Genomic DNA, 24,396 nt, shown 5'->3' with positions numbered 1-24,396 from the left:
ATTTTTTGCATGTGTTGTTTTTTTGTTTCTTTATAACCCCTTTGGCCAACGTGGGTCTTGTGTGGAGTCCCAGGTATGGCCTCTGGACTCTGAGCTCGTGCCAAGTACCAGAGCGGTGATCTGTGAGCTAGGAACCGGGCCAGCTCATTTGAAGCGCATTACATCAGACGTTTCCTGAGGCGGAGAGGAAGGCCTCCTTGCTAGAAAGCAGGGAGGATTTTGGCTCTTGGAGATTGGATTCAGTAATCTGAACTCGTTGGCTGAGGCCCAAGCCTCTAGCAAGCAGCTATCATATGGTCTGCAAAAAAAATCCAGATCCAGGGCCTCCCTCCCCCACTCTCCCTGCTGTTACCGCGGCCTTCTGTCAGAAATGCACGCCTTGGGAGGGGCAGGGACAGCTTTTAGAAAAAAGAGAGACCCTATAAAATCTGGTTAAACGTTTATAAGAGGTTAGATTTTTATAGGAGATTTTTTGAACTCTTACTAACTTTTGTCATTCTAAATGCAGGGCAGTAGGTAGGGGCAATGCCGACTTTGGAGTGGAAAATTGTACCACCTGAATTAGCATTCTATATATATATATAAAAAAAAATGCTGTTCTCTATCACTTTCTTTCTCTTTCAAGTTGAATAAAATCATAGAATGTTGCCGAAACCGGTTTGGCTCAGTGGATAGAGCGTCAGCCTGCGGACTGAAGGGTCCCAGGTTCGATTCCGGTCAAGGGCATGTAACATGGTTGCAGGCACATCCCCAGTAGGAGGTGTGTTGGAGGCAGCTGGTCGATGTTTCTCTCTCATCGATGTTTCTGACTCTCTATCCCTCTCCCTTCCTCTCTGTAAAAAATCAAGAAAATATATTTTTAAAAAATCATACAATGTGCAGTGCTAGCTATGTTGGTGTTAACTATTCAACTTGTAAATCGGCCCTCATGGTAGTGTTTCTGTTAACTTCAGAAATCGCTTCTATACTCTGTAGACGGTTAGAAGCCCTGTGGGCCAGTGCCTCTGTGTTCAGTAAAAACAGCACAGAAATGGCTTTTAAAAACTAATCCCTAACACGGAGGCCCCAACAGCCTCCCCTCTGAATGCTTAGCATTGAGTCCTGCGGTGGAAATGAAGCTGCTCAGAGTGGCCTTAGGATCCGTGAAAGAACCAGGTACAATAACCCCGCCTCTGGGGGGTTATGCCACCTGATACTCTTCACACCCTCAAAATACAGAGCTGTGTTTAGGTTTTTCAAAAGTTTATTGACTGAGACTCAGGAGAGAGGAGTTCCAAAGTCAAGAGTAAAACCCCAGTCTTCCGACAGGCCGATGCTTCCTCATCCCCTGCTCACAAACTGAGGCGAGCAGTGTGCCCAGACGGGGGCAGGGATGGACAGAGAGCCTGAGGAACGAGACCCGGAAAAGTCTGGTGTGTGTGACCCTCCTGTCACCTAAACTCCGCGTCCTCCCGTCTCAAGTCTGGATATTTCATCTTCTCTTTTGGGAAAAGCGATCTGGTACTATTTGATCCCTCCCCGAAGGGGCGCTGGAGGAAAACGTGAAATATTTATGCCGTGCTTTAGGTTTCAGGGGAAGGGATGTTCCTGCCGCCTACGGAAATTGGAAATGGATTCCGGCACACCCAGGCGTCTAATCGGCTCATCCGAGGTGGCACACCTCCCTCGGGACCTGCCTGTGTGTGAAAAACCTACCGATGACGCGCCTCCAAGGGCCACGGTTCCTTAGCAGTGTGTGTACCTGAGAAAGGAGCGATGCATTCTGCACGTGTCCAAGAAGGCAAAGACAGGGGCGAGGAGAGAAGGGGCGGTGGTGCAGGGTGGCAAGGAGGGGAGGAAGGGAGGCGAGTGTAACTGACAAGCCTGGGAGCCCGAGCTGCCAACCTGCAGGCCGTGGGCACCCCTGCCGCCCCCCTGCGAGAGGAACCTGAGCCTCACTGGCCAGGACTCGCCGAGAACTGCGCCAAGCTCTGCTGGGCAGGCCCTCTCAGTGACAGGACGGTGGGGTGCAGAGCTGTTCACTTGGCACCCTTCGCCATCCCCAAGGTCACTGATGAAATATTAAGCTCATCCTGTGCTCATGGCTCCATGAAGATGATCAGGAATGGAGGGAGGCCAGGGCAAGGGGCACTGATTCCACACGCAGAGAAGGGCCAGCCCGGCCCAGTGCCCAGCCACACCAACACGAGGACGCAGCCGGCTTGCTTGTCCTCTCCTTTTCAAAAGATTTTCCTTTGCACACCGTCAGCTCTTATTCCTCAGGAACCCAAAGGGACAGGCTCCACGGGGCCATCAGGGGCCATTTGGACAGCGTTCATGTCACGATATGCAATCATGTACTGGAATTACACAAACCCTAAAGCGTGGGATAAAATGTTACCGGTTACACGGATGAAAATGAAACTGACAACAGCCACGACAACAAAAAATCCCAGAAAACAAAGAGAAATCTCTGTTGATATTCACAGGGACACTTGACAATTAAAAGACAAACAAAAGGTGGCAGCCAGTGTCCTGGCGTGCTGCAGTTCATGGCCGTCTTTTCAGAAACTCCCAGCTGTTTGGGGGAAAGAAAGTGCGGTTCTCACGTCCGATGTGGTTCTCACAGAAATCGCTCCTCATGTGTGAAAAAAAAAAAAACAATGCAGAGGATAGGCACGCAGCTTGCTCAGATCACTGCGGCGTCTGAAGAGTCAGACTTCCGACTCTTCGAAACAGATCTGGTTTGTGGGAAAGGAACCAGGCTGGCGACATGAGTCCAAGAGGGCCAAGGAAGAAACACTCGACTGTTAATGCGGAAGAAAAACCATCAAGAACTAGAACAATTAAGAATGAAATATTTTTTTTTCTACTCTACTTTGAAGCTGAATCCCAGCTTTATCGTATTTGGAAAACATAGGTGGCTGGTCTCTGGGTAGAACCTCTCTCTCTTGCCTAGTCCACCCTCCCTGCTCCTGACCCCATAGATCAGTGTTGGGGTGTGGGTATTGCCGGTTCAATTTTCTTGAAGTAGGATCACCATTTCTTTACATGCGGCCATGCCTCCTTCTAACAATGAGGTATAATTTTAGACTAACAATGCCTTTCCTTCCTGGGCTATGGGCTTGATCAAATTGTGTGAGCAGGAAACAATTCAACTTTCTGATAAAATCATACACAGACAAAAATCATTGCACTTGAAAACAGCAACAAGAAACTCAGCCCAACCAGAGACAGGCCAGCAAAACTGTTGGGAAGGGGCTGTGCTTCCTGCTCTCCGCAGAGCGTCTGGACCTCCGGGTGTTCTGTTGAATTTGGTTTGTTCTTAAGTGTCCAGCAGTGAAAGAGTCCAAAAGACACTGTAGGCTCTTTAAGGCTTAGTCTTCCCGGTGCTTCTATAAGATACACCATCTCGTTGGCCACATATGATAAAGCAGGGGTTCCTCTTGGCAAAATGGCTAGCAGAAGCCCCTCAACACTCTGGAAGCAAGGGAGGATGGGCGCACACCGGGTCCTGTTCTGCGAACGAGAGGAAGAGGAACAGTAAGCAGGCTGGGAGGGCAAAGCTGCCCACCATCAGCCCTGTGGCCGGAAGTACAGTCCCTTCCTCTGACTCCACCACTCGCTCTCATTACATTCACCCCACAGCCCGGGCAGACGTGGTTTATCTGTGCTGCTTTCTCTGTGTAGTCCTACTTTCTGTGGATCTGAACCTCTTTCCCTCTACCTGCAAACTTGTCTCTCTTTCCATATTCCTTTAAAAAAACAAACACAATTTTTTGTTGATTTAAGAGAGAAAGAAAGTTGGAGAGAGAGAGAGAAACATCGTTGATGAGAATCATTGATCGGCAGCCTCCTGCATGCCTTCCCCCCCCCCCCCCCATTGTTAGTCTAAAATTATACCTCATTGTTAGAAGGAGGCATGGCCGCATGTAAAGAAATGGTGATCCTACTTCAAGAAAATTGAACCGGCAATACCGCACACACACACACACACATTGAGGGTCAAGCCTGCAACCCATGTGCCCTGACCAGGAATCTAACTGTGACCTCCTAGTTCATAGGTTGATCCTCTACCATTGAGCCACAATGGCCGAGCTCTCTTTCCTTATTCTTTATTCTTCCTGCCTCCTTGTGCTTTTTGTCTTTTTCTTAATGGATATAAAGGTACGAAGAAGCTAGTTCAATCCTGCTACTCAGAGGTCCATATACTACTTCTTCCACATTTTTCCCACAATGCACCCTGTCCTTTCCCACCCAGTCCATGGTCCTGCCCCCTTAGTACATTCAGACACAGTCCACACTTGGCTTACTGAGTTGAATGGGCAGTTTGCTTATTACTTGAGCCAGTTACGTACACAACTAAAATATGACCTTCTGTTAAAAATTTGAGCACATGACATTGGCTATGTTACTAACGTATTCAAGGCATTCTCAAGTAAGTGCTTATAATGGGTAAGATCAAGGTGTTTCTAGACTCTGCTATCCTGAACTACTGTCAATATTTTATTCTTTGGGGTGTTCACTCCAGCTCATGTCTTCTTTGTAGTCCTTTTATGACCCTTTTGTAATCAATAAACTACTTGCACAAGATGTCTACATAAATAGGGTGGATGATACTATCCTGATGTTACAGGCAGAGCCAAAATCAGAGTAATTTAAGGTTCAGAGTGGAAAGGTTAGAGGTCAAATGATCATGAGCTGCCGAAGTGCCTTCATGCCACACCCACCAACCAAGGCCTACTGAAGCACTAAGATCTGCTACAGTGCCCGTCTCACCCTGCGCCCACCTCCCCTGGCCACCTCTGTGGGGTCAGAGTCGAACAAGTGGCTGCTGCTGCCTTTCGCTGTAACCCATCCTGTCCCTCCCTCGAAGGGCACTTCCCTACTCACTGGTCCAGATTCCGACTAGGACTTGCTGACATTCTCGTAGATGACGTCACTGATGCAGAACTGCTGCTTCTTCTTCGTCCATATCAGCTGCACGCACTGATGGATGAAAATGTACTGCTCCTGCGGCAGAAGCAGGCCATGTGTCAGAGAGAGATGTTTTTTGTACAGATATGTGCAGAGATAGTGTGTTGATACGATGACATTGTGAAATATTATGATCCGATGTCTAAAGAACACATTTTTATTAGGTAGGAGACAATTTTGTAACTAGAAATACCAAGAGAATCAACTGGAAAAATATTTTGAATAATAATAGAGCTAAAGGCAATAAATATTCAGTGTATATCTGATGGACTATTTAAAAAAAAAAGGCTATCACCTCACTATACCAAAATAAATGCCAAAATGTTTAATAAATTAAACTTATAAAAATATAAAGGAAAATATAGGTTAATTCCTCTCTGATTACTTTATGAAAGGATTTTTTCAACTTCAAAGCCATGGAATAAATTAGAAATAAAACTTTCAACCTACTGTATGTTTTCTTTTAAAAGTGAAAAGGATAATATAAAGGGAAAACTAGAAATTGGAAGGAAAAATATTTTCTAAAATTATTACAATGATTATACCTTTATTTTTGTTTAAAATTCAAAACAGTAACAAACACTTACATGGACAACTATATAAATAAAATACATTGATCACCAAACCAAATATTCTTGGAAGGAGTGGATTATGTGTTTTTTACTTCTAGTGCCTATTAAGTGTTTTTGAAGGAAACTAAAGACATTTTAAAACATATGCAAAAAATCTGCCGAAACCAGTTTGGCTCAGTGGTAGAGCGTCGGTCTGTGGACTGAAAGGTCCCAGGTTCGATTCTGGTCAAGGGCACGTACGTTGGTTGCGGGTACACCCCCGGTAGAGGGTGTGCAAGAGGCGGCTGGTCGGTGTTTCTCTCTCATCGACGTTTCTAGCTCTCTATCTCTCTCCCTTCCTCTCTGTAAAAAATCAATAAAATATATATATATATATTTTTTAAAAAAAGCACAACTTATAAAAAAAAAACAAACATATGCAAAAAATGGCCAAGTAATAAAAATGTAAATTGAAACAGTTGTCTCTCATCTATAAAGTGACCAAGGCTAAAGAAAAAAGTAATATTGATGACAATTTTGTGGAATCAGTCATTTTTAGGTATTGTTAGTGTAGGCATAATTCATAAAGTGCTAAAAATTTCATTGTGAACACAGATAATAGTAATAAAGTGGAAAAGAATCCAATTTAATATCCTGTACAAAGAAGAATGGTTTAAGTAATCAATGGTATATCTATAATAAAACATCCAGTCTCTAAAATGAAATTTATATAATTTTGGGCAATTTGGGATAATACACATAGGAAAATATTAAGTGGATAAAGTATAATTGTGTGAAAGTTATTCTTAAAGGAAGGCAGGATGAAATATGCTGAAATATTGAGAGTAGCTGTCTTTTAACATAAAATCAAGGTAACATCATGATCTTTCTCTTTTTTCTTCATTTCCCAGAGTGTCTCCATACGGAATACCATTAGAAATAACCTTCCCATAAGAACCAGTCAAGGTGTCCACAGGATTTTGAGCATTTTGTATGACAACTTTATACAAAGGGTAAGGTTAAGACTTCGAACCTCACTGGGTTGATTCTTCAGCCTCACCTGAAATTTTCAATGAGATTGAGAGAAAATATAGGCCCTTTTTTAGTTTAGAGATAGTATCTCATCAATAACTAAGCTACCCCTGACTCCTTATTGCACATCACCCCATTGCTTCTAGGGCTGTGTCAGCGACTGGGCCTAATAAGGCAGACACCTGGTCACCTGCTTTCTCAACCCAAAACTAATCAGTGGCCAAACTTTGCCTCAAAAAAAGGAAAAAAGAAAAAGAAAAAAAAAGTGGCTAGACCACAGGAAAAGTAAATAAAGACTCTTTATGGGCAGGTCCCTGAGGTCCCTGAGAAATCTAAGTTCCAATCAGGACAGGCTACAAAAGCAAAGCCCTACCTGCCCTCCAGCAAAAGTCCGCTAGGGGAAAATCAAACAAAGCATTTGATAAAAATAGAAGAGAGCCCCAGGGAGGCGCATGTCCTCCCCACATGACACTTGGCAGCTGGAAGCACTTCGCTAGATCCGTCATTTCACAGAAAGTGAACATTGTCACTCACAGTTTACAGATGAGGACTGGAGCTTGAGAGGTGGTGTGAGTTGTGCCGTGGCCATGCGGGACCCGGCCTTCTCCATGGGCTGGCCTGACAACCCTCCTCTCTTTACCCTTTGCTGCTCTGGGGAGCAGCCATGGGAGGAGTGGTGGGTCCGGGGGTGGGGGGGGGGGGGGGGGGGGGGGGGGGGGTCAGTGAGACAGGGGAAGAGGGCATGCTAGAAATAGCCCTTGCCACAGGCTGTGTGCATCTGAGGACATGACCAACACAATCAGTTACTTCTACTCTTTGCATTTACTTGTTTTTAGGGGAGAGCACAGCCTCTCACCCCCATGCACCTTCTGCTTTTGCGGTGGGACTGGAAGTACTTAACGTTATTTTAGAAGGGGGTTGGGTGATTGAATCCAGGTGATGGGCAGTTAACGGGCCACGGGAAGAAGCCTGGTTCACAATATAAGCAGGTGGTCCATGGACATACACAGAGCCAGAGATCAGCTGGGGTTCATCCCCGCCTCTTGAAAATCGTCAGTGTCACAGGGTGCCCCAGGATGGGAAAGCTGAAGAAAACCGTGTTCCCCTCTGCTCTTGACTTATTTGGCAGCAAAGCAGAAGGCAGCAGGCCTGGGGTGTGAATGGGCTCAAGTTCGGAGGATGCTAGGAAAATCCTAACATTGAAAACACAGGTTGCATCTCAAAGAGGGCAACACCGAGGAACAACAAAGGGAAATGGACAAGATGTTGCAACACAAATAAAGAGCTGAGCTAGAGAAGACCCGCTGCAAAATCCCGAGGGAACTCAAGAACGAAGCTGGAGCAGTTGGGGAAAATAAGTAACCAGGGCTGACCTCGCCTCTTCTGCTGACTTTGCGTTTTCCCACCAGAGTGCATGGAAGGGATACCGTCCTTAGAAAAGACTGATTCCCCGGAGAGAGCAACTTAAAATGCTGCTGTAAACAAAGAAGCCAAACACCCGAAGTTTGGGGCAGGGAAGTTCGGGGGAGAACAACATTTTCCTCAGCCTTGTGGCGGCGACACACATGGCAGCCCTCGTGAAGATCCTGGCGTGGAATCAGATGGAGGGTCTGCCAGGGGGAAGGTAGCTTTTAAAAAGGGATTAGGGCTCTGTCCTGGGAAAGTCAAAAGCCAACAGGCTATAATCAAAGTTCTAAAAGCTTTAAATTAGGTCACTGTGGCAGACAACTGATCAAATCCAAAATACTTAAAATAAGGGGCAGCCCTTTGAAGCTGGGGATTAATGCACACATAGGGAGTTTCAGTCATATATTAGGATGTAGTATACATTTATGGAAGTGAAAGGCAAACATATGGACCCATCCATGAAGAACTGTTTACTCATTAGGTAGTAAGGTTTCTCTGGGAATCCAGGGCACTTTAAACAAGGCCACGTCCATGTCCCTACAGCAGTAAAATCCAAGGCAGCAGGGCTGGGGTGGGAGGCTAAGGAAGTGAGGACACATGCATGAGTACTTCCTCATCACGCTTGAGAGCTGAATGTGAATGGGTTGCTTTTCCTCAGTGCTTTTCCTGCTTTGGCATAGAAAGAAACACACTGGAACGGCTGTGCCAAGCCTTGCTCAGATGGGAGTGGGGATGCAGGAGAGAGAAATCAAAGGGATGGTGAAGGAGACTCCGGCCCCAGCCTTGACCGTAGACATTACTGCAGGCTTTTGAGTTATACTGACATCTAGTGGTGATTCGCATGAACAGCATGAGGAAGACCAAGGCGCATTGGATCCCTTGGAACTAGAGTAAGAAGTCTGGCCAGGATGTGTTCTACTCTGTCCCACCCACACAAACACCTTCATAAAAAGAGATGACTCTACACCTGAAGCTGAGAAGCTTCGGGTAGGGCTGGGTAACTAGGACTATGAACAAGCGATGATGCTTGCTTTTTTGAGGCCCACGCAGGTGCACACCCACTATGGCTGTGAAGTGGTGTGAGGCTGTCTGCTGGCCCCAGGCTGCATGTGCATTCCCAGGCTTCCAGGAGGTGGGGGCGGGGTGGGGGGAGAGGAGATGGATAGATGGATGTTTCTAGGGATGCTACCATGTTGTTTCAATGCTATAGCCATTTACTTAGGTCAAGGGAATTGGAAGTGTTGGTAGGTTGGGATCCTTAAAATCATAAGGGAGACAGAAAATGTGAGTTCTATCCCTGATCCTTATCTAAAATGAATTGGGACAGAGACTCACGCGGTGGACAAACTAGTGACACACTTTTGAATCAAATGTAGCATTTCAAATGCAGGTGAAATCACATCAGTCCCACAGTGTCCACTCAGTGGCATTTCCCCTGATTGGCTGCCCTGAACTCTCTGTTCAAAGAGGTTTTAGTCCATTATGGATAGATCCTTGTGTAGACAGCACTTGGGAAGGCACATGGGCATTTTCTTTAATTATCATCAGCTGAACTCAGGGCAATAGGCAGAGCTATACCGTGGAAACATACTTCCCCAATAAGGCTGGACATATTGTCAGTTCTGACTTACTATCAGCCCAGGTGTCACAGGAGCGGGACTAGATATGTAAATTTAGGCATACTAGGGCCTATTTAAGAATGCAAATAAGTTAGTGATACTTCCTGGTATTGGGGATATAAAATAAATGTGCTGGGAGGGGACAGGGTCTTGTGGTCCTGTCCTGCCTCTTCATCAGAGAGGATGGCGTCCCACCCAGCTCCCAGCTTAAAAATCTATCTCTGCATCTTCTTTCTTTCTATTATTTCTCAATCCCTGGCTGCCTCCACTTACAACTGGTTTGTTCATCTCTCCGTGCTGGACACAGAAAAAGGGAGATCTGGCTTTTGCTGCACCAGGCCCCCGCATCCGTGTGCTCTAAATTATAAAGGGCACATGACACCAATAAAAGCACAAGCACTGCACACTGAACGGATTTTAGAAACAAATATCTATTTCTCCTGTACCTTGAAGCAGTTCGAATGTAACACAATAAGAAATTGGAAATAGCAGATGCAAGATTGAAACAGGAGATGAAATAATCGAAAGTTTTTTTTACAGTCAAGGTCAAATTTATAGATACCGATTGATTACAGCCCTACCTCTGTCTGTACCATGGACATCCGGTATGACCTCATTTCTGACACCAGCCCTAAGATGTCGACAAACTCGTGCTCCCGAATGTGCTGCAAGAGCCTGTCCAGGGCGATGAACGTTCCCGTCCGGCCGACGCCAGCGCTGCAAGAGCATGCAGACAGTACGTTACTCACACCACGCTTCCACACAGTGGGAAACAGATTGGCGATGAAAAAACAAAGCAGGTAGCACCATTGAGAAAAAAGGGAAGACAAAACTCCTGAGAATATTTTCCACTCAATGTTAACCATGCAATTGTGGTTGGTGTGGCTTCTAATATCACATTTGACTATCACTGCTGCTGCTCTTAAAGAAGCATGGGTCTGGCCTACTCAGAGTGACTCAGTTGGTTGAGCATCATCCTGTGCACCGAAAGGTTGCTGGTTCAGTTCTTCATCAGGGCATATACCTGGGTTTTGGGTTCGATCCCTGGTTGGGGCACATATGGAAAGCAACCACTCAATGTTTCTTATCTCTCTCACTTTCCATCTCTCTCTCTCTCTCTCTCTCTCTCTCTCTCTCTCTCTCTCTCTCCTTTCTCTTTAAGAATGTCCTCAGGTGAGCATTAAGAAAAAAAGAGGTATGGGTCTACACTTGTCTGAGCCACACCTCTCTCTCCTCCTGAAAAAGGTAAGAAGTGCCCATGGACCTGGCAAGAGAGTTGGTTCCTTCCCTCGGGGAGCCAGACACATAAACAATTTCAGTCTTCTGAGTAGCCTCAGAGTTAAGCCTCACACCCAGCTCAGAAGTCTAGCTGAGATGCCCACTCCTTAGCTCCAGCTCTGGGCCAGACCGATTTGTGTGCCTTCAACCCTGGGTTGAGTTCACCATTCAGACTTTCCTTACAGCACATCTCCCTTCCAGTGAGTTCTAGGTCTGCTCCCATCCCTCAGTAATCTTATAGGTAGTTGCCTCAAAAATCAAATTTAACATTTGGACCTCATTCATTACAGCCCCCAAATCCTAGTGCCCATAGAGAGTAGAGGGAAGTGGAGTGATCTGTGCTGAGCAATTGCCCAGCACAATTGTACATGTTAAGTCAGCCTTTCTTTTCTTCCAGTCATGCAGACGGCAGGGCAACATGTTTCCAAACTCTGAATTATCATATGTGAGAAAAGAGGAAGCCAAAATTGATTTCTCTGCAGAACTTGCTGGGAGAGAAATCCAACAGTAAAAGCCTGTAGCTTAGAGTCCTAGTTTGCCTTTTGTTCTGGACAACCCTTCTCACCCAGGACTTATTTTATGTTCTGTCCCTGGGTGAACACCTGTAAAGTCACATCCAGAACTGTCCCTGCTACCTGCTGTGAAAGGGACTGTGAGTTTGAAAACACAGTTGAGCAGCTTCACTTTCGGCTCTTGGAAGGAACCATTGGGAGACTAGATCATTTTCATCTGGTGAAGCAAAGTTTTTAACTTGTGAATGCCTATGATGGACTGACAGCAAGGGTCCTCTCCCTGATCAGAAACTTGACAACTTTTGAAGCATTTTTCTGTGCAGGGAGACACATACTCTTCTCTCTCTCTCTCTCTCACACACATACACACACTCTACTCATTCTAGTTCACAGAGGCCCAGGTGCTAGGTAGGTCCAGGATTATAGATCTACTAGAGGCCCAGAGCACAAATTTGTGCACGGGTGGGGTCCGGCCAGCATGCCCTGGTTAGGGCTGATAAGGCCAGGCTGGCCTGGAAGAGGGGACGTGGGCCTTTGGCTGCAGGCCCCACCCTCAATCGAGTGTGTGGGGGAATCAAAGGGAGGGCAGCCAGGGGGTAGGACCATGATCCCACTTCCTGGTCCAACTCCCAATAGAACTCCTGATCAAGGGGACAATTTGCATATTAGCATTTTATTATATAGGATTTGCTTATGTTGATGTGGCTGCCAGTGATTCCTCTAAGATCTTTATCTTACTTCTCTGACATACAATATGAGCATGTTTATAGCCCCTGCTCTTCAGAGATTGCATAAAAATTTTACAATATGTCACACCAATGGATTTTGGTGAAGCTTTGCTCACTTGGTAGGAATAAAGCTTAAGTTCAAAGATAACTTCTCAGATAAGGAATTAACAGGGTCCTCGATTTTTGCTAATACAGTAGGTCATAAGGACCCCTTTCAGTTGAACTGTCTGGAAATTTAAAGCCAATTTTGAAGAGCAATCATAGCAAATCTGTTTATCTCAATGTGCTGAACTTTCTCATTTCTCCTTTCCCTCACCTGGCTTTTATGTCTGTTTATATTATTCGGGGCTGTGGTTAGCTATTTTTAACTTGACCTTGCATTTGGTCATTTTATAAACCATTCAGAGTCCTTGATGGGATCGGGTAAGACCATGCAGTGCTTAAAGTCATGGCTGTGGAGAATGCCTGAACCCCAACTCCTCCAGGTTCGAGTTGCATAAACTTGTGTGAACCCCTTGACTTCTCTATTCCTCAGCTTTTTTCATTTTAAAAGGAGAATAATCATATTTATCTTAGGGAATATAAGATGGCCATATTAGCCGAAGCCAGTTTGGCTCTGCTGAAGCCGGTTTGGCTCAGTGGTAGAGCGTCGGTCTGCAGACTGAAAGGTCCCAGGTTTGATTCTGGTCAGGGGCATGTACGTTGGTTGCGGGCACATCCCTGGTAGGGGGTGTGCAAGAGGCAGCTGGTCGATGTTTCTCTCTCATCGACGTTTCTAGCTCTCTCTCTCTCTCCCTTCCTCTCTGTAAAAAATCAATAAAATATATTAAAAAAAAAAAGATGGCCATATTATAAGTAAATAACGTGTCTAGGAAGACATGTGTTAATAATAAAAATTTAAAAAAAATCATAATTCATTTTATTAATTCAATCTGATCAGGAGTTAATGGACTGATGGACTTTTTTCTTTCTTTCTTTTTTTTAGTTTAGTTTTGTTAAGCATTCTGATATTTATTTATTTATTTTTAAAATTTTATTATTATTATTAATAATATATTTTATTGATTTTTTTTATAGAGAGGAAGAGAGAGGAATAGAGAGTTAGAAACATCAATGAGAGAGAATCATTGGTCAGTTGCCTCTTGCACACTCCCCACTGGGGATGTGCCTGCAACCAAGGTACATGCCCTTGACCGGAATCGAACCCGGGACCCCTTCAGTCCGAAGGCCGACGCTCTATCCACTGAGCCAAACCGGTTTTGGCAAAATTTTTATTATTGAAAGTATTATAACTGTCCCCTTTTTCCTCTCATTGACCCCTGCTAGTCTCCCCCCGCCTTAGTCTTCACCACCCTATTATCTGTGTCCAAAGGTAATGCATAAACCCATGTAAATTATTTGGTTAATCTCTTCCCCCGGCCCCCTCCTCCCCTCCCAATTCCCACTAAGATTCGTCAGTCTGTTTCATGCTTTTATGTCTCGGGACCTATTTTGTTCAGCAGTTTATTTTGTTCATTAGATCCCACAGATGAGTGAGATCATGTGATACTTGTCTTTCTCTGACTTACTTATTTCCCTTAAACAAAACCAAGGTCGAGGTGCCTAACAGAAATTGCGTTTGATGACGTTACCTGCAGTGCACGATCATGGGGCCTCTGCTCTTGGTGGCTTGCTGTCGGACCACGTGCACAAACTGCAGGATGCTTTCTGCAGCGTTGGCTGTGGGCACACCGTGATCAGGCCACGCAGTGTAGTTAAAATGTGTCACGTCCTGCATCTCGTCCGCCTGTAGGAGAAAAAGGCAAAGCGAATATTAACCTCTCAGCCCCATGGCAGCACAGCCCAGGCCACCACTGCAGCTCACAGGGGAATGGCATGGGAAGGTAAAGCCACATTCCACACCTGGTCTGAATACTTCCCTTTCCAGATCTGAGCATTGTGTTTGGCCCAAAGCAGGACCTGGAAAAAACATACTAATGTATAAAGCTTCAAATAGTAGGATAAATGGGCTAACCCATTGCAGAGATAAGAGTTTAAACAGATTCGGGTTTGCATCCTAGCAACTGAGCAATTGCATTGGCTTCGGCTGTGCAAGGTGCTCTTGGTGACCCATGGGTCCCCTTTCCCAGCACAGAGCTGCACCCCTCTCAGAGATGCCCCCACCCAGGGGAGCTGCCTTTCTGGAAAATGCCCAAGACCTTGTGTTCTCCTGCTCCAGGCATTCTGCAGCTAACCAGTGGCTGATAACGGGGTACGAAAAGCCAGCCTCATTATGGCAAGTGGGACAACCAAGTCTGAGGTGCCATTCATACCCCAACACCCTCCCTGTGACCTTGCTGATGCTAGACTTCAGCTGAACTCATAGCTGTATGAGACTTCTTCCTTGTTCTGTCTTATCCTGCATTTCTTATTCCCGAAATCACCTATTTAACCATCCCCATCTTGGTCTCTGAATCTAGTAGGCTAGACCCAAGATAAACTCACCGACACCAGTGTTCTCATATCTAAAAAGCGTCTTTTCAGTCCTAACCAGTTTGGCCCAGTGGCTGGAGTGTTGGCCTGCAGACTCAAGGGTCCCAGATTTGATTTCAGTCAAGGACATGTACCTTGATTGCAGGCACATCCCCAGTAGGGAGTGTGCAAGAGGCAGCTGATTGATGTTTCTAACTCTCTATCCCTCTCCCTTCCTCTTTGTAAAAAAAAAAAAAAAATCAATGATGTATTTTAAAAAATAATAAAAGGGTCTTTTCAGATGTTGCAGGTTAACCTCATCTGTAACAAGGGGATGCAGTGTGTTTGTTTGTGAAGTACAGTACCTGTAAGCTATTGTTATAATCACTTCTACATTATTTCTACCATTCATTGCAGCAGCCCAGGGCAGTTAGATGGTTGCTTCTGGGAATCCTGGTACAGGGGTATGTTTTATGTATTTGTCCTGTTCAGATTAAGCCATAGGTCAACTCTACAGGTGTGGACCAAATTAGGTTTACGGTACCACTTGACGTCCTTTGGAGTTAATGGAGCTATTGTAATAACCATAACTGCACGTCTTTTTCCATATGAACAACTGTAAACCTACTTTTGCCCACCCCTGAATTGTTCCCTCTGAACTGAGCAAATGTTGATTAGGATGTGGATCCTTCAAGAGTCACTCTTTTTAGTCCCCACTAACTTATCAGCATAAGGATTTATTTTGCTCTTGTTATCAATATTCCAAACCCAGGCCTCACAAGGAAAAAATTCATCCCCCTTCCCCCAAACTTGGTCAGAGCCTCTCACCCACTGAGTGAATGAAATACTCTATCATCATTTGGAGGAGTTTGGCCTGGCTATGAGTTTGGAGCTAAAGTTTAGGTTCAGGTATTAAAGAGAAATGAATTCTAAAAAGTCAGTGGTCTTGGGAGGAGTAAAATTTGTATAAATAGAAATAAATGCATAAATGAAGTAGAAAAACATATATAATAAGATTTGTGTTGCCAAAACTGGTTTGGCTCAGTGGTAGAGCATTGGTCTGAGGACTGAAAGGTCCCAGGTTTGATTCCGGTCAAGGGCATGTACATTGGTTGCGGGCACATCCCCAGTAGGGGGTGTGCAGGAGGCAGCTGGTCGATGTTTCTCTCTCATCGATGTTTCTAGCTCTCTATCCCTCTCTCCTCCTCTCTGTAAAAAAATCAATAAAATATATATATATATATAAAAAGATTTGTGTAAATATAATAAAGTCAGCACTTACTAAATCCTTTGACCCCTCAGCACTTAAGGGCCATACACCCCCACCCCCCCCCGCCCCCCTTGGCTATATTCAGAGCCTCCCTCACTGTGGGCTCTCTCCTAGACACACGGAACCAGAAGTCTACAAAAAAAAAAAAAAAAATGCTGGCTGCCATCGCTCGCTGCTGCCTACAATAAATATGGCAAGAAAGTAACTCAAGTATAATCAGATGTGCACAATTACTCAACACCATGAGGATTTAAAGATACTCAATCACTAGATATTTTTAGTTGCCCAGAAAAGTTCGTGGGAATGCTCTTTCTTTTAAAATGCTGATGGCAGGCTTAGCACAAAGATTTGAACAGTGTTACATATTACAGTTGACCTGAAAATGGATGCAGCTACCCTAGTACAATAGTCCAGATCCTTAAAAAATAGGAAGCATTTAAATCTGTGTCTAGCAGCAAGGCAGGGGACTTGGTATCAGGGTGACCCCTGCCAGCTGAACAGCAAGGTACACATCAAGGGAGTGAAGGGGTTAGTGCTGCTGTTTTTTTCCCCTCCAGTTCTTACTCAGTTCATGCCAAGTTTGAAGTAGCGGAAAGTGACAGTTGTGAGTTATGGTCATTTTCCTCCTTCGGGTTACATCTTATTTAGACTTTCCAAAAATTTTTTTACCCTGATTTTATCCCTTATGTAATTTTACCTTGTTGTAATCTAAAAGTTCCCACATTTCAATATGGAGAGGATAAGGATGGCTGTAAACAAAAAATGAGATAAATAGAAAACTGTATTTATTACTACTGCACAACATTCTTCAACAATTTAACCTTCACCCAGGGAGCTTAAAATGTAGATTTTTGTCTTTTTATGACCTAAAGGGGGCACTCTGGGGCCTCATGCTTATAAATACTTTATATACACCTTACTAGGAAACATTATTGAACATTTTATTTCTATATTCTGAGTCCTTATCATGCTTGTCATTGAAAGGTCATCATTTAAGACCAAGGACTATGCAACCATCTATGTCATCCTCTCCTGTCAAGGGAGCAAATCCTGTTTTGTGCTCTACAATTTTCTCCCCAAGGTGCAAACCTAGGGAAATATTTGTTTTGTATTTATCTAATAGTTTTCAATGGCTTTCCCACTGAAATGACCAAGAAAGAAAGCAGAGTTCAAATTGCATTCAGATTGTCAAATATTTCCACTGATGGAAATCTATTGATGTTTTTCAAGTGCTTTATTATTTTTGAAATCATTCATTTACTCACTGTTTTGTTCACCCCACAAAGATGTAGTAAGTGGAATTACAAGGATGATTAAAACAGGGTACTTGCTTCCAAAACTCACACTGGGGGAGGCAGACATGAAGCGAGAGAATTGTAATAATCTACAGGGTACTGTGATGGAGGAATAGCCATGAGACTCAGAACAGAGGAGAAAAGGGACAAAGGTCCCATGAAACTAGGGAAGGTTAACAAAGGAAATGACATTGGAGGTGAAACTGCATAGGAATGTGCTTAGGGAACAGGAGGAGGTGGGCATTTCAAAGCAATGGAGCAGCATGAAGGACAGTCTCTTACTGTCATGTAGCGACTTGCCTAAATTCTCAGTGTAGCCAAAGTTGCCATTGCTAACTACCTGTGGCTCAGACATGATTTATCTCTTCTAAATATCAATAAATGGGTAGTTAATGAATGCTTATATTGTATGGACATGGACACTCTCTGGTTACATTGTCTATATTAATAGTGAGCTAACACTTTCTGTGTAGGGCAGATGAGAGTATTTTAGATTTTGCAGGTCCTGCCGTCTCTATTGCAACTACTCCAGTTGGATGGGGCACATAAGCAGTCACAGACAATATATACACACATGTAGCTGTGCTGCCACAAAATGGTATCTATGGACACTGACCTTTGATTATAGAATCACTTATGGAGTGATTACGGATGTCTCTTATAGTATTTCATGTGAAATATCATTCTTGGTTTGATTTTTTTTTGAACATTTAAAAGGATAAAACTCATTCTTAGCTCACAGTATTTATGAAACAAAGGTGAATTTGGTCACAGCTGTTAGGAGGGGCTATTTCTAAGCAGCAAGTTTTTAAGGAGGACTCTCCTATTAAACTTGGTTCTCAGCAGGGAGTGTTCAAGTGGAGAATAGGTTCCCTCCTATTTTCTGGAGGGAACAAGTGGAGAATACATTCTGCAGATGATGTCTGCATCTTGCCTGCACATGAACCTACTGCACATGCTCCAAGCCTGTCCTAAGAGAGGTGGTGGGAGGAACAGACTGTGCTGACATCCTAGCAATCAGAAATCAATGGCATTTCAAAAGAGATGTGGAACCATGATTAATAGTGTCCTGAAGTGTCCTAGCTGGTTTGCTTCAGTAGATAGAGTGTCGGCCTGCAGACTGAAGGGCCCCAGGTTCAATTCTGCTCAAGGGCACATGCCTGGGTTGTGGGCTTGTTCCCTAGTAGGGGGTGTGCAGGAGGCAGGCAATCAATGATTCTCTCTCTTCATTGATATTTCTATCTTGCTCTCCCTCTCAAATCAATAAAAATGAAAATGCCCTGAAGGACCTTTGAAATAATAAAAACCAAACCAGAACAAAATAAGGAGGGGAAAAAGCCAAACAAAACAAAACCCAAACTACTAAATCATGGTTTAAGTTTTTAATTTAAAAGCTAAGTGTGCCTTGTGTATGCTAATTATACTCACATATGGACATGCTGCTCCACTGCAGGACCTGCAAAATCTGTTATGTCATGTAGGGATTTGCCTAAATTCTCAGCATAGCCAAAACCATTTGCTAACTACTAGTGGCTCAGAAGTGATTTATCCCTTCTAAATATCAATAAATTGGTAGTTAATGAATGCTTCTGTTGTATGGACATGGACACTCTTTGGTTCCATTGTCATAGTAACCTGTTAACCGAGCGGGACCTATAAATACGTCAAACGTAAACAATATCGGGAATGGGTAGGACATATGAATACGTCCTTGAAATATATGTTGTGCCCAGAGAGGGATGGTATATATTTTTTGTAATCTTTTTTTAAAAATATTTTATTGATTTTTTACAGAGAAGAATGAAAGGGGAGAGAAAGTTAGAAATATCGATGAGATGAGAGAGAAACATCGATCAGCTGCCTCTTACACACCCCCCACTGGGGGTGTGCCGGCAACCAAGGTACATGCCCTTTACCGGAATCAAACCTGGGACCTTTAGGTCGGAAGGCAGACGCTCTATCCACTGAGCCAAACCGGTTTCAGCTATTTTTTGTAATCTTTATCGTTGTTTGTAAAATTTATAATTTTTTAATTTGACGTGCCCATTTTTTTTGTCGGTATTCTTTTCTATTTTTTTTTAATTTTGTATTTTCCTTTGTGATTTATATATATAAATAAACGAATATATATATATATTTCATTTATTTTCATTAAGTATAAATAAAAAAAATAATATGAAATTACGTCCTCCGGGCGTGACGTACTGACACGTCCTAGTGAAAGAGTACGCACCCGTTACAGGTTGCGTCATTAAAAAGGGAACTCCCCGGCTAACAGGTTAATAGTAAGCAAACACAGTGTAAGTCATGAGAGCATGCCCTCCTCAGTCAGGCCTGGGGAGCAAGGCCCACATGTCTTCTATTGCCCAGGGCTCACCTGCCACAGGCAGGCCAGTCTCTCCCCATCCCCCCGGGCCCTGCAGGCCAGCATTTCATCCCACCAGGTTCCATGACATGGGAAACAAGGATATTGAAAGTGGGCTTTTCCTCTTAAAGGAAGAAGTGTTGCAAAGCCTGAAGTGCTCATGATCTTGTTGGGTAGTGGGTTGGTCTCCTGACACCTGGGTGGGGGGGAAGGGTTCCCTCAGCCTGGGGACAGCATCTGAACTTGTGCTTCGTGACTTACGTAGATGATCCGGAAGTGTCTGCAGGCCCAGTCATCCTGCTCTTCCTCTGAGACCATCTCCACAGTGATGTCTCCGTAAGTGATGGGATCTTCCGTGAACGGCCAGTAATGGTCACATTTCACCTGAGGTAGAAAACACAAGTGTTCAAACAAACAAGCCAGGGGAGGAGCAAAGTCTGTGCTCCCTTAGAGAAAACAAGACAAGAGCACTTGTGTCTGAAGTGTACGTGACACTGTGAGCTGAAACAGGAAGCAAGAGCAGGTTCTGTGCGGGGTGAGCACTCCATTCACGGCGGTGGCTGGTGCAGGTCTTGGTGCTGAGTGGGGACAGCCCCGGAGGCACTTACCCTCCTCTTCTCATTGCACTGAGTGAGCATGACAATAATCTGAGACTTCTGCTGGAGGACCATCTTCCAGAAGTCATTTCTGGTTTCAGGCAGTGGCCCCTGGGTGGCAATATACTCCTGGGATGAGTTGTATCCCTGAAAGGTAAGTGGCAGAGTTGTCACCTGAGGAACCAAGGCCGCTCTGCATAAATTAGAAAAACACCGGAAATGTACTGGGGATACACCTGGCAGCGGATCTCACACCTTAGTACCTGTTCCCCTGCTCCCGGGGAAGAGGCCCTCAGAGTGACTGACTGTATAGGTCAGTGTGATTTTTAAGCATGATCCTTGGGAAGCTTATGAAGTCACACCCTCACTTTCTAAAATGACAACTACCGTCTTTATAGATATTTTAAAACACAGTTGCTCAAGGGGAAGGGATGCCAAAAACATTTAAACACGAGAAGGATGGTCTTTAATGTAACGACCTACTGTTTTCACTGGTCGTTCATAAGGAAATGGGGACATAATTAATCTCTGGGATTCTTTGTTTCCTACTGTTTATTCTGAGCTGGAATAATGGAAACTGTTCTCTAGCAGAAGAATGGCTTTCTTTTAGACCGTTCGACACATCCCTGTGTTCTTGATGGATTTTTGCTCAGACTGCCCTGGAATTTGGATGCCTGGTTTATTTTTTATTTTTTATTTCTTTCACTTACAGGAATGTAGTTGGCATTGATGTAGTCTGCTCCTTCCTCTTCGTTCATGGAGATTAATCGGACTCGGCTAAAGTCATCTGTACAGAATCAGAAGAAAGGAAATGTTAAAAATTAGGGTGGAAGGAAGACTTGTTTAGATCCTGTCTTCCCAATATCAAGCCAAAATGCTTAGGGATAGAGTAAGGGAGATAAAGCTTGTCTTAGCTTGAGATGTTAGCCACACCTCAATTTTAGTTTCTCGTTTAAACAAATACATAAATTTCTCTCCATCACTATTTTCTCCCACCAGCTCTCCTGTCCTTTGAAGAATTAGATTCATCTTTTGGGGGAGAGGGTGCATAATATTTTCAAAAACTAAAAATTTTGGTAGATTGTAGGGAAGGCTACAGCATGTATCTTAATTATATAATTTCCATTTCACACAGTGACATCCAGGAATGCATTACCTTTGGGAAACCTAGAGGTAATATGGAGCTGCATGGGCTTTTTTGTGAATGGAATTCAAATGAGAAAAGTAAACTCTGAAATGTGGACAGATGTAAGGTGTTATAGTGGTAATGCTGCCTAAGATTACCAAGAAATGTTATTAAGGAAAACATTCTTTTCCTAGAGCTTGTTCACCCTCTTTTTCTACTTTTCCATTCTGTCATGGCTCCCCCTGGAGTATAGCAGAGAGGAGAGTTAGATCTATATTGGAATATATTTTAATTGTCCTGTTAGTACTTCATATTACTTTTTCTCTGAATGTTGCTTTTATTTAAAAAAAAATGCTAAGCAACAACAGAACTTGCCAGAAGTTAGAAAAAGGAGGCATTTTAACAGATTGAGCTCCCTTTCCATTTGCTGCCTTCCATTGCCAATGAATTGACAGAATTCATTTTATGAGAGCACAGGTTATTTTATCCCTAATTTGACTAAGACATTTGATCACTAAAGAGCCAAATGGTCAGTCTTGCCTGTTCACATGCAGTTCATTTAAATGCATAATGATTACATCTTCCTACACACGATAGGATCTAATGACATCAGAGCGTGGATTCGATCAGAGATGGCCTTGAAGATCCGGACCACAACTGGGTCTGGCCAGAGATTGGTGAAACTGATTAATTTGCATTTAATCATTCTTCGACCTTTGAAATATATGAGTCAGACCGGCACTATTGACAATCTTACATGGTAGGATGTTTGTGTAACGATTTTTACATCGGTTCAGTGGAAGGTCTGCAGCAAAGTGTGGAATATCCAGTCCAATCAATTTCAACTCCTGTAAGTGACAGAGAATAGATTTGAGATTTCCATACATACATGGTGTGGATGGGATGTTCACTTTAGACCATTCTTCGCTCCAGCCTATAAGAGAATCATCACACCTCCTTTGTCATATGAAGCTGCAGAGCTCCCTTTTGGGGATAGAACATACTTCACCACCCAACTCTTGTCTACTTGCTATGGCCAATGAACTGGGTAGAATCATGTTCAATAAGAAGCTTGAAATGTGCTTGTTTGTTTTGTTTTGTCCTCTTGTATTTCTGCTATCTGCCATGAAAAGAACATGTGTAGGGAAGCTGCTTGTCCCTAAATGAGGAGACACATAAAACAGTCCTCACCCTGACCCATGGCCGGAAGCAGAACTGTCCCTGCTATTCTATAGCCCCTCAGAGAGGAAATTAATTGTTGCTGTAGGTCACTGAGATTTTGATGTTGTTTTGTATATAATAGCATTATATACAAACAGCTGACTAATACAATACTTATATATCTTAGATAACCTGGTGATCATTTGGAGAAGGTAAGGATTATGTGCATAATTCTCTGGGTGTGGAGAAGTTGAAAACAAGTTTGAAAGAAATCCATTTCAATTTTTAGGAGGTATAGAGTAACTGAAATGTATGCAATTTGCACAAATGTTTCCTAGTCCCTGAGGAAATGTCAGTATTTCTCTTTTAGGCAATGAGCCTTAGAGAAAGTGGTAAAAGAAAGAGTGAGGAACAATGTAGGAATATTTTCCATGTAATAAGATGTAGGATTGACAGGCACTTATACTAGAGGCCTGGTGCATGAATTCGTGCCCAGGGGGTGCAGGGAGAGGGGGTGTCCTTCAGCCTGGCTGGCAATAGAGACCAATTGGGGCCAGCTGGCCAGGGGAAGGGACTGCAGGAGGTTGGCTGTGGGAGCACACTGACCATCAGGGGACAGCTCCTGCATTGAGTGTCTGCCCTCTGGTGGTCAGTGCACATCATAGTGACCAGTCAACCAGTTGTTGAGTCGCTTAGGTTTTTATATATACACTAGAGGCCCAGTGAACAAAATTCATGCACAGGGGAGTCTATGAATTTTGTCCCTCCCCTTAGCCCAGCCTGCACCCTCTCCAATCCAGGACTCCTCAGGGTATATCCAACTGCCAGTTTAGGCCTCATCCTAAACCGGCATTTGGACATCCCTCTCACAATCCAGGACCACTGGCTCCTAACTGCTCACCTGCTTATCTGCCTGATCACCCATAAGTGTCCCCCTGCTGGCCTGGTCACCCCTTACTGCTCCCACTGTTGGCCTGGTCACCCCACACAGCCTGCTTGTTCAGTTGTTTGCTCATCCCTCACAAACCCCCTGCTGGCCTGGTCACCCCCTCAGTCTGCCGCTCAGTAATTTGGTTGACCCTCACTAACACCCCTGCTGGTTTGGTTGCCTAACACAGCCTGCAGCTCAGTCATTTTATCACTCCTCACTGCCCCCCCCCCGCCCCTGCTGGCCTGGCCACCCCACACACCCTGCTTGCTGCTCAGTCATTTCATCACCCCCTCACTGCCCCACCCCCCTGTGGGTCTGGTTGCCCCAGGCAGCCTGCTGTTCAGTCGTTTGGTTGTCCCTCACTAACCTGCCTGCTGGCCTGGTCACCCCATGAAGCCTGTTTGGTCATCTGTTCAGTTGCGATGGTCACTTAACCTTTTATATACTGTATATAGACTAGTAGGCTAGAGGCCTGGTGCATGGATTCATGCACATTGAAAGGAAGGTGGCTGGCAGAGTGGGACTGCGCAAGATGGACTGGACAGGCCCTGGAGCCAACCTCTCACAGTCCCTTCCCAGCCAGTTGTACCTTGGGTGGCTCCGGGGCTTGAAGGGTGTCAGTGGTGTGAGCAGGGTTCCTCTGGCAGATGGGGATCCTCAGCCTGGCCTGCAGGGATTGGGCTGAAATCTGCAGTCCAACATCCCTTGAGGGGTCCCGGAGAATGAGAGGGTACTCTGCAAAGTTGCTGTCATTTGGTAGCTCCTGTGTTGAGCATCTGCCCCCTGGCGATCAGTGTGCATCACACCTACTAGCCAGTCAGCCTGCCAGCCAGTTGGCTGGCTACTTCTCTCTCTCTCTCTCTCTCTCTCTCTCTCTCTCTCTCTCTCTCTCTCTCTCTCTCTGTCTCTCTCTCTCTCTCTCTCTCTCTCCATATATATATATATACCTCAAAAATAAGGATGAATCAGTAGTGGGTGAGTGGAAACTGCAGTGAAAATAAGAACATCCAAATATCGGCCTGTGTGTATCAGTATTCCCATAAATTCTATATCAGAAGGTAAATTGATAGAGCAATTTTTCTATAAACTGACAACCATCACACCTCAAAAAATTATGC

The 24,396-nt window shown here is 44.4% G+C and overlaps 1 protein-coding gene across 3 annotated transcripts in view; it reads right to left on the bottom strand.

Moving 5' to 3' along the window:
• Positions 1-2,429: 2,429 nt before the first annotated feature.
• The window catches only part of PTPRO (protein tyrosine phosphatase receptor type O), a 203,105-nt gene continuing 181,138 nt past the window's right edge, over positions 2,430-24,396 (bottom strand). For all 3 annotated transcript variants that reach the window (XM_036454558.2, XM_045587797.1, XM_045587798.1), the window contains 8 exons: positions 21,944-22,034; positions 20,771-20,847; positions 20,073-20,207; positions 19,726-19,848; positions 13,715-13,869; positions 10,147-10,282; positions 4,873-4,992; positions 2,430-3,498 (listed from right to left, as the gene is read on the bottom strand). In XM_036454558.2, the coding sequence (XP_036310451.1) occupies positions 4,888-4,992; positions 10,147-10,282; positions 13,715-13,869; positions 19,726-19,848; positions 20,073-20,207; positions 20,771-20,847; positions 21,944-22,034 (822 nt within the window). In that variant the 3' untranslated portion in view covers positions 2,430-3,498; positions 4,873-4,887. The remainder of the gene's footprint in view (positions 3,499-4,872; positions 4,993-10,146; positions 10,283-13,714; positions 13,870-19,725; positions 19,849-20,072; positions 20,208-20,770; positions 20,848-21,943; positions 22,035-24,396) is intronic.

This window comes from Pipistrellus kuhlii, unplaced genomic scaffold, assembly GCF_014108245.1.
Source record: "Pipistrellus kuhlii isolate mPipKuh1 unplaced genomic scaffold, mPipKuh1.p scaffold_m20_p_3, whole genome shotgun sequence".
Lineage (NCBI taxonomy): Eukaryota > Metazoa > Chordata > Mammalia > Chiroptera > Vespertilionidae > Pipistrellus > Pipistrellus kuhlii.
This window is presented reverse-complemented; position numbering and strand designations above follow the sequence as displayed.